The sequence below is a fragment of the Macrobrachium nipponense genome, chromosome 28 (genome assembly GCF_015104395.2).
Source record: "Macrobrachium nipponense isolate FS-2020 chromosome 28, ASM1510439v2, whole genome shotgun sequence".
In the NCBI taxonomy this organism is placed as follows: Eukaryota; Metazoa; Arthropoda; class Malacostraca; order Decapoda; family Palaemonidae; genus Macrobrachium; species Macrobrachium nipponense.
Window position 1 is genome coordinate 21,710,118 of NC_087217.1, and position 15,712 is coordinate 21,725,829.

General features: G+C 36.7%; 2 protein-coding genes across 6 annotated transcripts in view; one reads left to right on the plus strand and one right to left on the minus strand.

Annotated features, from left to right (window-relative positions):
* The window catches only part of LOC135201559 (tubulin-specific chaperone cofactor E-like protein), a 71,096-nt gene extending 64,715 nt beyond the window's left edge, over positions 1-6,381 (plus strand). For 4 of the 5 annotated variants that reach the window (XM_064230567.1, XM_064230566.1, XM_064230564.1 and 1 more), the window contains exons 6-8: positions 1,097-1,251; positions 1,557-1,725; positions 2,327-6,381. In XM_064230567.1, coding sequence (XP_064086637.1) covers positions 1,097-1,251; positions 1,557-1,725; positions 2,327-2,485 — 483 coding nt within the window. In that variant the 3' untranslated portion in view covers positions 2,486-6,381. The remainder of the gene's footprint in view (positions 1-1,096; positions 1,252-1,556; positions 1,726-2,326) is intronic. The other variant, XR_010311550.1, reaches the window with a different exon arrangement.
* Positions 6,165-15,712, minus strand: part of LOC135201121 (nuclear factor related to kappa-B-binding protein-like) — a 50,495-nt gene continuing 40,947 nt past the window's right edge. Inside the window, exons 19-22 of the mRNA XM_064229997.1 lie at positions 14,044-14,292; positions 13,273-13,449; positions 12,699-12,912; positions 6,165-11,549 (exon numbers count right to left, since the gene is read on the minus strand). Of these exons, the coding sequence (XP_064086067.1) occupies positions 11,449-11,549; positions 12,699-12,912; positions 13,273-13,449; positions 14,044-14,292 (741 nt within the window). The 3' untranslated portion in view covers positions 6,165-11,448. The remainder of the gene's footprint in view (positions 11,550-12,698; positions 12,913-13,272; positions 13,450-14,043; positions 14,293-15,712) is intronic.

The window sequence follows — 15,712 nt, forward strand, 5'->3', positions numbered from 1 at the left end:
CTGCGTAACGATTGTAAATAAAACAATACCTTGATCCGTGAACTCCCAGCATCCCCCAAGGCGCGTGATTCAAGAGTTTTTGGCTGGTAGGCCTAAAAGTATTTTTCCGCGAATTTTTAAAAAAACTTTTGTATGTCGACGTAAAATACGTCCAGTCGGCACCCGAGAGACAAAAAATGTCGACGTAAAATACGTCCAGTCGGCGTTTAAGGGTTAAGTAAATGAGTATGATATTCATTATCAAGCAAAAATTATTCTAATTACAAATTCATTCATATTGAAGAATAAATGTAACAGCAAAAGAAAAAAAAAAACAAAGAATAGTGATGCAAAAATACTGCAGTGCTGGACTAGCTCAGCAGGATGGTATGTAGTGGATCACACTAGATATAAAAGATCACATTTTAATATGTAAAGTAAGCGCCTTACTAGGCAGACAAACACACACACATTAAATGATCATTTGAATGAGTAAAAGATGCAGAGCAGGACATGATTGATTATTTACCCAAGTAACAAGAAACTTACACTTATAGGTTTAGACAAGCAGGTGTCAGTCAGCTTCCTTAAGTTGAAGTCTGTAAACTGAGTTGCTGTTGTATTTGTAAATCTTTTAGACGTGCTTCAAGAAGCAATAATATTAGAGGTCGATGCATTAACCTTTATGCAACAAACTCCTGATGGAATATACAATAGGAGTAATATTAGGACAAATCACCTCAGTGAAATTATACATCTGTAGCATATGAATCATTACTACAAGAATTTAAGTTCTGTAGTTTCATTAAACAATTTGACAATATTTAAATACCTACTTGTTTTCTCTGATTGAGACTTAACATGTACGTATTTAATTCTCAGAACATATAAGAGCATGCAGTATATTTCTTCAGTCTCTTGTACATAGAGGGACAAGAATATATAATGAAGGCTTCATGCAATGGTACTGTTGTGGTAGTAGTAATAGTAGTAGAAGGAGGAGGTTAATATATTAAACTAAGGTAATGAAAATATACTGTAGAAATAATAAAGACGAAACATTTTTGTTTGCTGATTTATTAGTTATTTTGAATAACAAAAATCTACCTTTTTCCAGTCATACAAAGATGAGGAAAGGCGACAGTTAACAATAGCAAGATTATGGAGGATTCAGAGGTTGAATGGTGGAGCTTTGATTACACCAGAGGAAAGGGAGAATGCAGAACGAGCTTTTATTAGGCATTACATGAATGATGAGGTTCGACCAAGGAGGTAAGTTTGTATGCGACCCGTTCAGTAAGTGCTGGTGCATTTTTTTATCATTATACGTAGTACCCTTGCATGTAAATTTTAGTAAGAGACATTCCAAGTTTTGTACGGTTATTTTTTCACAACTACTACTACTGATTCACAAGAGGAAGGGCCCTTTATCAGTGTTGGTTTAATCATTTCATAATAATATATACTGTATTGGCCTTTTAACTTACGCATAAATTACATATTGATTCATTATTCTGTTGTTTTATTTCATGGATATTTGCTGTCTTTCAAAAATTCAAGAAACTTCCTGTTTATAGGTATGATGAACTTATTCATCAACATGGTGAATTGGACCCATTAGTTGAAGTAAGTTTGCAGCCTGAAAAGGAGGTTGATGTAACCGTTAGGTATAATGACACGGTCCTTCATAAGAAGTTAAGTGTATATTCACGGGTATTAGATCTGAAGAAGGAACTTGAACCAGAGGTAAGGATTTGGAATTTGAAAATCTTAAATAAAGGTTTGTTGTAAATGTCTGAAATATGTCTCCTAATTCAGTACAAAATATATAATTTTGTGTTGCTTCAGTATTTCTTTTTATTGGAATGTATGTATTTTGAAATTAATTTACTTCTGTGAGAATAAAAACCACCTTTTATATGGAATACCTTTTGTTGAAAGCTGGGGTGGTAGTTGGAAGTGGTTAGCTAGGAGCAAGCAAGTCAGTCAGTCAGGGATTCATCATCCCACTCAGTGAGCAGCGCTTATTGTTGAAAGAAATTTTCAAGGTAATTTGCATTTTTCCTGGAGTCTTAACTCATAAAACTGCATCTAACCAACTCTGCCTAGTTGCCAGAGAAGTGACATTGCTTACCAAGTGGAAGGGTGAGATCACCACCCCCTCACTTGCTTGCCACAACTTACCATCTTTTTTTATCAAGCTTCAGTGACTGGACAAGCTTTAACCAATGGAATTCCATATAGAAAGACTTCAGGTTTGTAAACAGAAGAAAAATCCTAATTATCTTAACGATTTGCTGTTATGTATTTGCTTAGCATTTGCTAATGACAGTTTTTAACCTTTCAGATTGGCTTACCAGCTAATAAGATGAGAGTATTTTATCACGATAAAGGAGTTGAATTTGGTGTGGCATACACACCAGAGGAACTGAAGATCAGTAGCAAACAGCTATACACAAAAAATGTCCGGTCGGGGGATGAGTTCATCATCTACTCCAAAGTTTAACCTTAGTGGGGAGAGGTGCTGGGTATATTGTGACTTCTTCGTGCAGCCAGCATAAATACCTGCAACATTTGAACAGTAACATCCTATACCAAATTATATCTGTAAGATTTTATATTATAACAATTTTACTGATGAAAGTAGTTATGATATGCAAGCTATAACTGTGATTTCATTCCAGGTATTTTTGGGGCCCATAGTTCATTTGAATGTGCTATCGAACTGCCATGAAAGTATTATGCTAATGGGTAAATAGAGCCATGAGGCTTTTTATGTGATGATTATGATTCTGTAATTTTCATAGTGAGGCCAGAAGTGAAGAGGAAGTCTTGCCAGTCCCCCAAAAAATACAGGATGAGATTTTGGTATTAAAGGTTTGCATGTTGCACTTTAATAAAGAAATACTATTACTCAGGTTTAAAACTTCATAATTGCAAGTATGTTGTGTTGGTGGCAGCTTAGAAAAGTCCCCCTGTGGTGGGGCTTTTGTTTTAAATGGAGACTGCTTGATGTTCGTTTAATAGCGAGAATTGTTCCAGTTGCATAATTGCTGACAGTCATTGTTGAGGTAAACAGTTGCTTCCAAAGCACTTTATAGTTGAATTAAAAGGAATAACTTTATGAAGAAATGTTAGTAGCTTCAGATTTCTTTTGGAATGGCTATTGTAACTACTGGTATTACTTATGAAACATTTAACTGCAGTATTTGCAATATAAGCAGCATCAGTGTGGCTCTTGTGAAATATTGTCAGTCTCTTATTTGGCAGTTGTTATGGAAACACAGTGAAGGAAACATAATAATGCCGTATAAAAATAGTATACTGGAGAATAACAGCTTGAATTTCTTTTTACTATACTATGATGGAATTAACGTATCACCTGCTAATTTCATTTGAGTGGATGTCTTTTCAGACTAAAATCCATTCCATAGAAGTATTCACTAATTTTTTTTTTTTTTTTTTTTTAACTACAGTTGCACAAAAAATATGCATTATGAATCATAACATCTGTGCAGTGAACAAATCTCCTACCACCAGGCCAAGTTCTGTTTGCAGATCCAATACAGTGACCATCTTGCGAAAACATTTGGAACAAGACTCGAATGTAAAACTTGCACCAGCTGTTTTTAGGTTTTTTCTGTTAACAATTTACAGAAAAGCTGAAGATTTCTATACAGTAAGTTTCATTTGACAAAAAAAAACTACGTATATAGCAATCAAGCTGTAATATTTTCTTAATTCCCAATGTGAATTTATGGGAATTGGGAACATTTCCTCGTGAGGAAATTCTTGTATAATACAGTTTTATGTATATTGGGTGATTGTACATTAATGATAAAATGACCTTAAATAGAAATGAAAAAGCCTTGTGATCTTAAACTGTAAAATGCTTAACTAATGTATCCCAGTGGAGATTAGTTCTGAAGTGGTTGTCCTCTACAAATGTTGTGACACTTATTACATACGCATTATTTTTTTTTTTTCCAGATTGTAGGATATTGCCCTCATAGAAAGTGACAGAATATTTTGTTCAGGATTAACCTGTTTAATATACATACACAAAATGCAGTATATAGAATTTGCAGTTTTCAAATATATATTAGAAAAACGCTTGAATTTGAAATACAGTACTACTGAATGTTTGAAATCTAAAACTAAATTCCTTAACAAATACTGAAATGTAGCTTTTTAGAATTTTTAACAATTTTTTAACTGTAACGCTGGACAAATGTGCATATTTGAAGCTGTTTAGTATTCTTTGACGAGTTTTCTCTGAGGCTTGCCATTATCAACTGTTCGTAATATACTCTTGCAGACATAGTACCTTAAATGATTATAAAGCTTTCGCTGGAGTAATGTCATATGAAATAAGTGCAAGATGCTGTGACAACAAGAAGCTGCATGCATACTGAAATTCTCAACACTTTTCAACTTATTACTGCATATTTTACATAGTAGCTTTATAGCTATTTTACATAGAACATTTTTTTTTTTCAATCCTTGACTTGTAAAATTCACTTATTTGAATGAAACTGTTGCCTCAAAGTAGTTTTACCTTCGAGGTTAAAAGCCGAGGTGTGTTTTTGGTTTGTGGCTTTAGAGAGCAGTTTTACATGGTATTCAGGTTTAACTGTAAATTGAATTTCATGGTAGGGTAAAATAGTGATGCCAATGTTTGTCAGTTGCAAGTTGGTAATTTTATTGCTTTTCAATAAATTTCAGTCTTGCTTTTTTAGGAACTTACACAATTCCACTCAAGTTTTCCATTGGACGCAACGGTACTTTTCAAGTCGTGAACTGTACCCTCCTTAAGGAAACTCAACCTTTGAGAGGAGATAAACTAAAATATTTGTCACAAAAATATCTTATATGCACATTAATCAGTTGTAATAATTTTGTAGATGATCTCATTTTTTTCCTAAGCTTGTGGTTTGATTGTGAGGTATTTTTTGTGTGGAATTCATTGCGCTTTGTTAATACAGAGAAGTTGTGTGGGTTGACATAGAAATTGCTGGTTAATTGGTTTGATAAACATAGATGGCTAGGCTTTAATATTCAATTTGGACTGATCAATTTAAATATGTTTAGCTACCTTACAAAACTGATGACAGAATTAAATGCTTGATTTCTTAATCGAATTTGACAGTATTGAAATTTTGTACTTTTTGGAATTTTGAAATATTTGTGAATTCATATTTTTTACCATTATGAAGGTTTTGATAAAAAGCTTTTTTTTATTACCAAAGATTTATCTAGAGAACTATATAGTAATGATGTACCTGTTTCAAGATGTTTGAGTGCATAAGATATTTCAAAGAAATACATTAGTGCTCGACGAGAAATATAAATTCATTTTAGAAAGATTTTAAGGCTTGGTTTGTGATAGTTTAGGTACCTGTGTTCAACACAGCAACTAAATGCAAGTCTAGTGTGAAGGTCAAGTGGTTGCTCTTTTAGGAACCCACTGTTGTTCGAAGCCAAAATTGATCAGTACTCATTCCTTAAAGGCATTTAAAGAATTGATAGAGATATGTACAATGCCATTTACTTACTAACCATTTTCTTTACTTTTCTCAAAGTTTTTGTCCATAGTTTTGGGTGGGTGGGTGAGCCCAGTGTGAATGTGGAATGTTAATGCTACACTGAGTATGGCATTGCCATATGAAGTTGATGCTACTAAGAGGGCACTGTATTTAATAAACTAGTTAAATTTATAATTTATAACTTATATAAATTACTAGAACTTTTATATTATTGATAGATAGCTATTGTACTTTTGACACTGGGAGTGCCAATAATTTTCTGTATATGTTTTTGTTTGATATGTTGATTGAGATTTTTCTGTTGTTTTCATCTAATGTTCCTTTTTTGTAAATAGATTATTTTATTTTGTATATTCAAAGATAAGTATTTGATGATGTGGTTTTAGTATATTATCATGTGGGCATTTTTAGTTGTATTAACGGTACCACAGATTGTGAAAATATTCTAGAAGTATTAACACCAATCCAGCATTCAAAACACATTTGCATGTGTTTGCTAGTACTGAAATACAGGAAATGATTGTATGTTAGTAAAGTATTAACATGCAAGCGCTGAAATATTTTTTATCCCAAGATATAGCATTATTTAGGAACAGTTCCACTTTAAATGTGGAATTGCAGCTGTTATTTTTATTTAAAAAAAAAAAAAGAGAGAGAGAACGACTTGCGCACACTGTTGAGGAATGGTATGTACGCTTAATTATTAAGACATCATCAGTTTCAGCAGTACTGCAGAAGCAATCGGTTTATTGTTGCCTTTGTGTTTAACAATGTTCCCCATGATAGATTTTATAAATTTAATGTCTGTAAACATGTTCATACTAAAAACTTTACAAAATAAATAATAGGTTTCTAACTCTTTTTATTTTTACCACATTATTGTAGCTGTAATTACTGACCCATGTATACTTCCTGAGATGTGAAATAACCTCAAATCACATCTGCCTGTTGGGCTTTGCATGGCCTCTCCAACCCTAGCGCTGTGCTATATAACCAAATTTTCATAGATTCATGCATATTTCTACCTATTGAAAAACTTACAAGTCTTGGTAAGAATTCCTTGCAAGACACATATAATTACAGGTTCCTGTAAGAATTCCTAATATGGATAAAGTTACTTTTTTTTGGGATGTAAGCATGTTGAAGATCGGTGCCAGGAAGCTTTCTTAGCAGACTGAAGGAATGAGGAAACTTCCTAATCTGATAAACAGAAAAAGATTGAGAGCGCTTATGGCGGCAAGCTGCAAATGCCTGTAATTTCCTTACCCAAAGTTCTGACTAGAAACCAAGGGAGGATCCATGAATTGGTTATTTAGTTTTTTTTTATTTTTAAGCACAACATTAATGATAAAGCCCAAGTGTAAATTCCCCAACCTTAACAAGAAGGCAAAAAAGAAAAGTCCTGAAACCAAGGGAAAGAGAAGTAACACCTTCCCCATAAGAAATATACATAAGAACTGAATTGGACTCCAGTGCATCTCTGATTATGCCTTCCCACAACTAGGAAGTGTAAAAATATAAAATAAAAACCACAATTTTTTAGTTAAAAGTACTTGAAAGTTATTCCTGGACCCACTTTCCACACAATAGCAAGACTAGGGTTTCTCCTTCAAGGAAAGAAGACACGAGTCCTGGAATACAGACTTCAAGGAAAGACATGAGTCCTGGAATACAGACTTCAAGGAAAGAAGACATGAGTCCTGGAATACAGACTAAGTTCACATAAAAATGCAGTTCAGAATCAAAAGATCCTGGCACTCCTACTACATAAAAGTAAAAAATGGAACAAATTTTTTTTAATAAAAAATTAAACACCGTGGTATAATAATAATAATAAGAAAAAGTATTGTATAGTGTACTATAAAAAAAAAAAAAAAAATGTCATGACCACAAATAAAATAGGAATGCAGTGTGAATAATTACATTATACACTCATTTCCTTACTGACGTGGACTTCGACATCAGTGTGTGGTTTTTCACAAATGGCCACTATTCCTGTTACAGTGGGTTTCTGGTGTAGTGATCTCAATAACGGTTGGCTACTGTACTTGCCACTATGTTCATTATCAACAAAATGTAGTAACTGTAACTTGCATATCCTTCCCTAAACAAGGTATGCTCATCTTCCATACAGAACCTAAAATAGGATCAAACATATACAACCCAATGAATAAATAAATATGCATCCAAAAAGCTATGTAAAATACCAAATTTGTAACTAATTTGTATTTTTCATAACTAACAAACCTGAGGTCTTAACATTAGGATTTACTAGCGCCAAGCTGGAAACCGGTAGAATTAAAATTACACTTGTGAGATCCAGGGACTAATGGCATCTATACCAGGTCACGGGGCATGTATACCCAGAATGCCCACGGCTACCTGTGACCCATCAGTTATATTTCTAACCCAGTTTAGACTGCTAGAGGGGTGGTTCGAGGTGGGCCTTTAACTGTTAAGACCTCAGGTTTGTTAGTTATGAAAAATACAAATTAGTTACAAATTTGGTATTTGTTCATACACGAAACAAACCTTCGGTCTTAACATTAGGATAGACTTACTATTGGAGGGAGGTAAGTCTCTACAACTGACTGGGAGTTTGCCACCTTATCCATTTCCGAATATATAGGGAAATTCTAAGAGAATGGACAACGAACCTAGGACCAAAGATATAAGCGGATCTATTGGTTTTCTCCCACTAGGTGTAGATACCATTCTACTGTTTACTCTTGTCCCTTGCAACTGGATCCACCTTCACCCCTCTTTTCCCTATTATCCAGAGGGGTGTGTTGCTACTGAAAAGTATATCATCAGCTAAGATAGCTTCACAGTATGGCTGACCATCTCACCTGCATCTAGTCCGTTCCAGCACATGACGGTACTCTCCTTCATATTGCCCGTAGTTAAAGGAGTAGGAAGAAAGTAGTAAAGAAAAAAGACCAGTCATCCCATTCATTCTACTTTCATACCTTCATCTTAGACTAGACGCAAACTGACCCGCCAGGGGCACTGGATGAACTATATCACTTGTTGGGCCGCCACCACTGGACCCAAGGAAAAGGTGTCCAAGGATCTATGGGCAACATCTTTCAAATAAAATGAGGTGAAAGTTGTTTGGCGCTTCCACACACCAGCTTTCAGAATTTTATCCACAGACATGTTCTTCTTAAATGCCAGGGAAGCACTCACACCCCTGATGTCATGAGCTCTAGCTCCCACCTGGCTATCTGACCCTCTGTCTTCTGCCGTATAAGCATCTCTGATCGTCTCCCTTAGCCAAAATGATATTGTATTCTTGGACACTTCCTTCTTGTTCCGTCCTGTACTTACGAACAACCTCTGGCACCCCGGCCTGAGGTGCCTTGTTCTCTTTAAGTACTCCCTTAGTGCCCTGACGGGGCACAGGAGCATCTCAGCTTTGTCGTTGTCTACAAAGTCTGCCAAGGAAGGTATGGTAAAGGAGTCGAATCTGCCGTCTACTATTGTTGGATTTTGGGTCTTGGCCACGAATTCTGGGACAAACTCACATACCATTGATCTCCAACCTCTCGAGTGCTTTATGAGATATGAGAGGCCATGTAGCTCCCCCACCCTTTTGGTTGAAGCCAGGGCCAATAAGAAGACTGTCTTCAGGGTCAGGCTCCTATCCGTGGACTGCCTTAGTGGTTCATAGGGGGGTTTTGTCAGACTACTCAGTACCTTGGTCAGATCCCAATCTGGGGCTTTTAGCTCCTTTGGTGGGCATGACTGTTCAAAGCTCCTCATCAGCATGGCCAACTCCCATGAAGACGATATGTCCACTCCTTTCATTCGTAAGACTGAGGCTAGAGCTGCCCTGTACCCCTTCACTGCAGATACAGACATATGTTTTTCTGTTCTGAGATATATCAGAAAGTCTGCTAACTGCTGAATAGTGGTACCGAGTGGAGACACGTTCCCTCTACGACACCAATCACAGTATGCTGACCACTTTCCTTGGTATACTGTCGCAGATGATTTTCTGATATTACCTGCCATCTGAGTTGCTGCTTTCTGCAAAAACCCTCGCTCTCGGAGGAGATACTTGACAGTCTCCACCCGTGAAGCGATAGGGACTTCACCGACTGGTGGTACCTCTCCACGTGAGGCTGACACAGAAGGTTGCTCCATGGAGGTAACTCTCTTGGCACATCTACTAGGAGTTCCAGTAGGTCTGGAAACCACTCTGCTTTCGGCCATAACGGGGCTACCAGGGTCATCTTGAGGTTCTGAGACCGCATTACCCTGTTCAGAACCTGACGGATTAGATGAAATGGAGGAAATGCGTACACGTCCAGATTGTCCCAGGGGTGTTGTAGCGCATCTTCTGCTACTGCCTCTGCGTCTATCTGACCCTCTGTCTTCTGCCGTATAAGCATCTCTGATCGTCTCCCTTAGCCAAAATGATATTGTATTCTTGGACACTTCCTTCTTGTTCCGTCCTGTACTTACGAACAACCTCTGGCACCCCGGCCTGAGGTGCCTTGTTCTCTTTAAGTACTCCCTTAGTGCCCTGACAGGGCACAGGAGCATCTCAGCTTTGTCGTTGTCTACAAAGTCTGCCAAGGAAGGTATGGTAAAGGAGTCGAATCTGCCGTCTCTTCATCATCTTCTCTTTGCAGGAAATTAAAATTACCCTAGAGAATTTTATGATGATGACTTGTGTTACTATTATTGTTATTACTGTTACTGGGTAGCTTAACAGACTATCTCTGCAGTCCCTCTGGAAAAGCACTGCTACCAGGTAACTAATGAAGTAGCGATCGTTTCCTGTTTTGTTGATAAAATCAGAGAAACCACTTTTTAATCAGGTTTTAAATGAAGATCATATTCAAATTACACACCTGGGTGGTTTGTCTATATCAAGAGGTATCACGCCTTTACAATATAAATTTCAAAAATACCCTGAAATTATACTATAATTGCCAATTGCAATGAAGCAGTTCTTGGTAACTACTTTGCTACTTACTTTCTTTATCAGAAAAGTTAGGTTAGCGTGAAAACAATGCTCAAATTAAAATCCTTGCTTTTCAAATGATAACTTCATACAAAATTGAGTCTGGCTAAAAGGGGTTCCTAAACAAAGTCACATTAGTAATATATTTCATATATTACTTGTCAAGTATATGACCATTAGAACATGTATACAATTACAATAGCTTGTATAAAATAATTAAATTTTCTAATATTCACAAAAACTTTTGTCTAGATGACTATCACAGGTTATTTTCTTTCATGAAATGTTCAAGGTACAAAGTACCTCACTCATGATTTTTCAGGAAATTTCAGTTTTGTTGGTTTCTTTCACACGTCATTAATTTTGTGAAGAAGTTGGGAAACTTCAAAACTGTCAGTTACAAATATATAGCTTAATTTCACATAAAATTCAAAGGCAACTATGAGTTTTCCTTTTCATAATTTTTCATGTAGCCATTATAAAAAATCAAATCCAATACCATTACAGGAAAACAAATTGTTGATCATACATTAAGTACTTAGCAATTTCTAAATTTACAAGGTGTGTCTTAAAATAAGAATCTGTGCTTAGCAATGGACACAGTTTACATTCAAGTATTTCAACACTCAACAACAGTTCAATAATTACAACCACAACTTTTACCAAGGATACATCAACTTTTATCTGGGCTACAAATATATTTTTTTTTATGAAAATAACTCATCACTGCCTCTTATAAATAAATAAATTACTACATACTGTATTTGATATAAAAATTTCTGAGGACGAATCTTTGTTAACCCTATTTCTGGGCAAACAGGTTCTTCCTTTCATAAATGAACATAGAAATGCAATGGACATTTAAAAGAGGGATCTTGTACAGCAATTGCAAGGACTTTCCCTTAACCAAACTATATACATTAACCAAACTATATACAGACACAAAATCTACGATTTTGGGAGTTCATGTGTACCCTGTTGATTGGCAGTTACAGTTGTAGTACCTCTGACGGCTGCTGGCGAAACTATACGTGCTAACACAGGCTTTCCTGTAATTCAAATTATGAATGATTAAAACACCAGCACACATTGTAGGTACCTTACATAACAAATAAAACACCTAATTTTTTACCCAAGTTTTTAAACACAAACCCATAGTCTCAAATGTCCTCAGCTGTTTTGTTTGTTTGTACAGTGTTTTTATGTTGCTTTCTGCCAATTAGTCTCATAAGGAAACTCCTAGAAGACAAATTGGCCCTGGCAATAGTAATCACCAAATTCTCAGGATCCTGCTCAAGTGGGAACATCTTTGTCAAAACCCACTTTCAGATGTTTCACCAGAACCTGAAATCCTTGACCTTCAAGCAATCTTTGTTCCAGACTTTCTTTTGCTTCTGAGGCAACAGACAAGAAACAAATTTCATTCTCAGTAATTAAAGAATGTTGGTCAGCACTGTCTCTGGTTTTCAAGGGGCAAAGTAAATCTCTGGTTTTCAAGGGGCAAAGTAAAGATCTTGCTCATCTCTTGATCTAAAAGCTATGGCAACATTACCAGATGGACGTTCCCCCAAGATCAGTAGAGTCATAGTTTGAATGTATCTCTATTCTCTATTTCTACTGGCTTTCACTCAAGAAAAATGTGTTAGTGAAGTATGTAATGTCTAGCAAGGTTATAAATTCTGAAAATTAGGACTACACTGGTTTTTTCTTACTCTAGTTTTTATGGCTGAAACTAATCTTCCAGCAAGCAAGCTCAGCTCACAGTTCCTTTCACTATTCCATGTCTATTGGTGGATGCAAATAATGACAATGATTTCTACCTCTGCCAGATAGGGTCTATTAGTCTATTCAGTTTCCATTCAAAGAACTAAGGATTTCAGGAAAGGTAAAGCATGATTCTCTTTTATCAAAAATTAGGATAAAAAAATTAGGTCACATGAACCCTACCCTCTTCAATTTCAAATCATTGCTGAAGGTTAGTCACTACAAGACTATAAGGAGAGAAGAATGGAGTAGAAATAAGGAGAGCCCCCTTGGCAATTCAGCTAGAACAACTACATACATTTGAATACATCAGAGATTGTAAAAGAAATAGTTATTGAGTAAAAAAGTTTCACAAAAATGAAAAAGAAAGAAAATACCTACTTTAGCACACTTAAGACAACTGCAGTAAAAATTGCTTTCAGAATTTTACTAACCTCTCTGCTGTTGAGTAACCTGAGAAGCTGGGATAACCTTCAAAGTCTGGAAAGCTTGTACACCTTTTAAATTCAAGTGTGACCCCTGAAGAGCTGCAGCCGGTAAAACAATCTGTTGACCCCCAGTCCCACTTGCAACCACAACTGCTCCTTGACTGGCAGCCGCTTGCGTTGCTGCTGAGCCTCCTTTAAGACTCCCACCAGTTAACATAACCTGATGAATAGTCATTTTCAGATGCAAAATTTGGCATATTTGTACATTTTTGCAAATGGATCTTGGTTATCCCTCAAAAATACAAAAAACTAATTACTAAGGAAACTATAAAGGGTAGTTGCATTTGCATTTTCATTGTATTTTATCTAATTTTACGAACACTTAGTTTATGCCAAGTAGTATCTAATAATATGCAGTCAATACTATGAACACCAGATCTAAAGCTTACATCTAGACAGTTTCTTTCACGAAGGAAAGGCTTTGTATCTAAAATAACACCAAAGCCAACCTTCTTAAAAATTCTAACAACAGTTTTAGTAACAAATGAAACCTGCCATAATCATACATAATAATACAAACCTGCTGTAGCTGTTGCTGTGCAAAAGGTTTTGATGTCAACAACACCTGCTTCCCACCAATGGTTATTAGGTTACCTGTAGCTGTGGACGTTCCAGCAACAACAGCACCACTGACGGATGGCTGGACCAGCCTTATTCCACCACTGGATAAGACAGGTTTGCCAGCAACACCCAATCCCTTTCAAGTATAAACAGAAATAGTTCTGACTAAATACACAGAGTAAAGCCCTTCAAATGAACATGCAAAATGCTGAAAAAAGTATGACATATTGCAATATCACAACCAATTCAATAAAATTTCCAACTTGAAAAATAAGTCACTAATGAGTAAGTTTTTAATTTTTCTGCAGTAAAGCTAAGTTAAGGTTCAAGTTCTCCTGATCCTCTGTGAGGCTCATAGGGTAGGCGCTGATCTGTTTCTTTGGCCGACAGCCAGTGGGGGATAGGTTCCAATGCCTTAGATACATGGCCAGTGTGTCACTAGGCCCACTGTTTAACCCACCAGCCAGAGAGCTGGTACCTATTCTCCTACTCACCATAGTTTTCAGACCGCTACATTGGCAGGCCACTGGGTTTATGCAATGGTGCCATTCCCAAGCCACCAGTGAGCGGCGGGGTTTTAACCCCGGTCCTCCCGACTGGTAGGAGAGAACCTTGCCACCGCACCACCACAGCATGAATTTGCGTAAAGCTAAAGCTGAGAAAATAACTTGGATATGGTAACTAAAAACTCTCTAAAATATTCCCACTGACAAAATGGAAACACATTTACCTGAACAATAGTCTTTTGTTGCTGACCCACGGAAAAGAATCTTGCCTGAGTTGTTGTTGCAGGAGCAGATGAAATTGGGGCACTAACTACTTGAGTAGTATTATTGTTTATGGATGGAGTGGTAGTTGTGCTACTCGTTGTGGTAGTTATTGACCCTTGGCTCGTCTGGACAACATGCCCTCCTGGCTGCAGTGTTTGAATTGTTTGAACTACTTGGGTTTTACTGCCTGTCCCATCAATTTTGTTAGCCTAAAATATAAAATTTAGAATCTATTAACTCATTACAAATGTTGAGTTGATAAAATCAAAAAATTTCTCCTACATTTCCTTCAAGAATATGTGATAAGGTAAAGCCTTGTTCATCAGTTTTGACTGCATGTGCACTTTGCCCTTTTCTTAAAAAGGTAAAAGGTAGAAGCATTCAAATACACAAAATTCTTGACACTGAGCAAAAGGATGAGAACCGCATGGGTGATAGCCATCAAATATTCTGGAGTGGGAGCAAAACATTTGTTCTTGTAAGCTCTGCCCAGCCAGGTGAGCTCATTCATTACTGGTGGTATGCTGCTTGGTTTGATGCAAACATCATTTATGATTGGAGAGAAGGTGAGTAATATTGCTGGTATGGCCTCCGCTCCTTTCTCCTACATGAACTGGGAAATACGAACCTTTGGCACTCTGTACTAATGTATCCACCATAAAACCCAATGTTACCTTAATTACAGTGCCCTATGTGTAGCTAGGCCTCTCCTTATTAAGAGACTGAATTAAAAATGGTTGCTGATTAGTTCAAGTGTCCACATGACATTGCTATTTCAAGGCTGCAGCATGGTCTAACAATGGCTTTTGGCAAGGGTCTGAATATTTCAGACAAAGGTTATTGGTAAGTTTTGGAAAAGAACTCAGATCTGGTCAATGAGCATTTGGGTATCAGTGCTCAAATGCTCATGAACACAAGATGAAACATGTTCCTAAAAACACTTTAGCTGACAATTCAAAAGAAGTTACTGTGTTGAAAGCTCTGCACCAATGTGCATCTGCTTTTTGCTGAGCAAACTCTTCAGGTCCCAACAGAATGAAACCTACAGTGGCTGGATGCTTGGCACAGTCAGTGTTTTTGCAAGATGAGGGATAGACTTCCTTATCCATGGTGAACACAACATGATAAATCATCATAGCCAATCGCTAAAGTCAGCGACCCACACCTGGGCTCTTGCCTGGAATGCCATTTGCTCTTACCTTCAAACATGTTTAATATCAGATGAAAAAGAGAGTGGAGATTAAAATAAAATTTCTAGTCCAAAAATGACAGAGATGACATTCAAAGGTAACAGCCTTAGAGAACTTCTGTCCTTAGGTTTAGGTTTAGCAGGCATGGGAAAATTTTTGCTCTCACTGACTTTACTGACCCTCCTAATTATGACAAGGATTGAATTAGTATAGACTTTATTGGATCTCAAAATCACATGGACCACCACCAACAATAAGTTTCAAAAGCAATATTCCTTCAGTCTGAGAAGGCTGGAAAATTTCTTCATAGCTGCTACCCCTAAAGCATCAAATTTCATTGCCATAAAACCATTTAATAGCACTATCTTCAGCTTTGGACACAAGCCAGTATAATGTCTGGTGCCATTGTTCTAGTGCCAGGCCTCTTATACATGTGGGA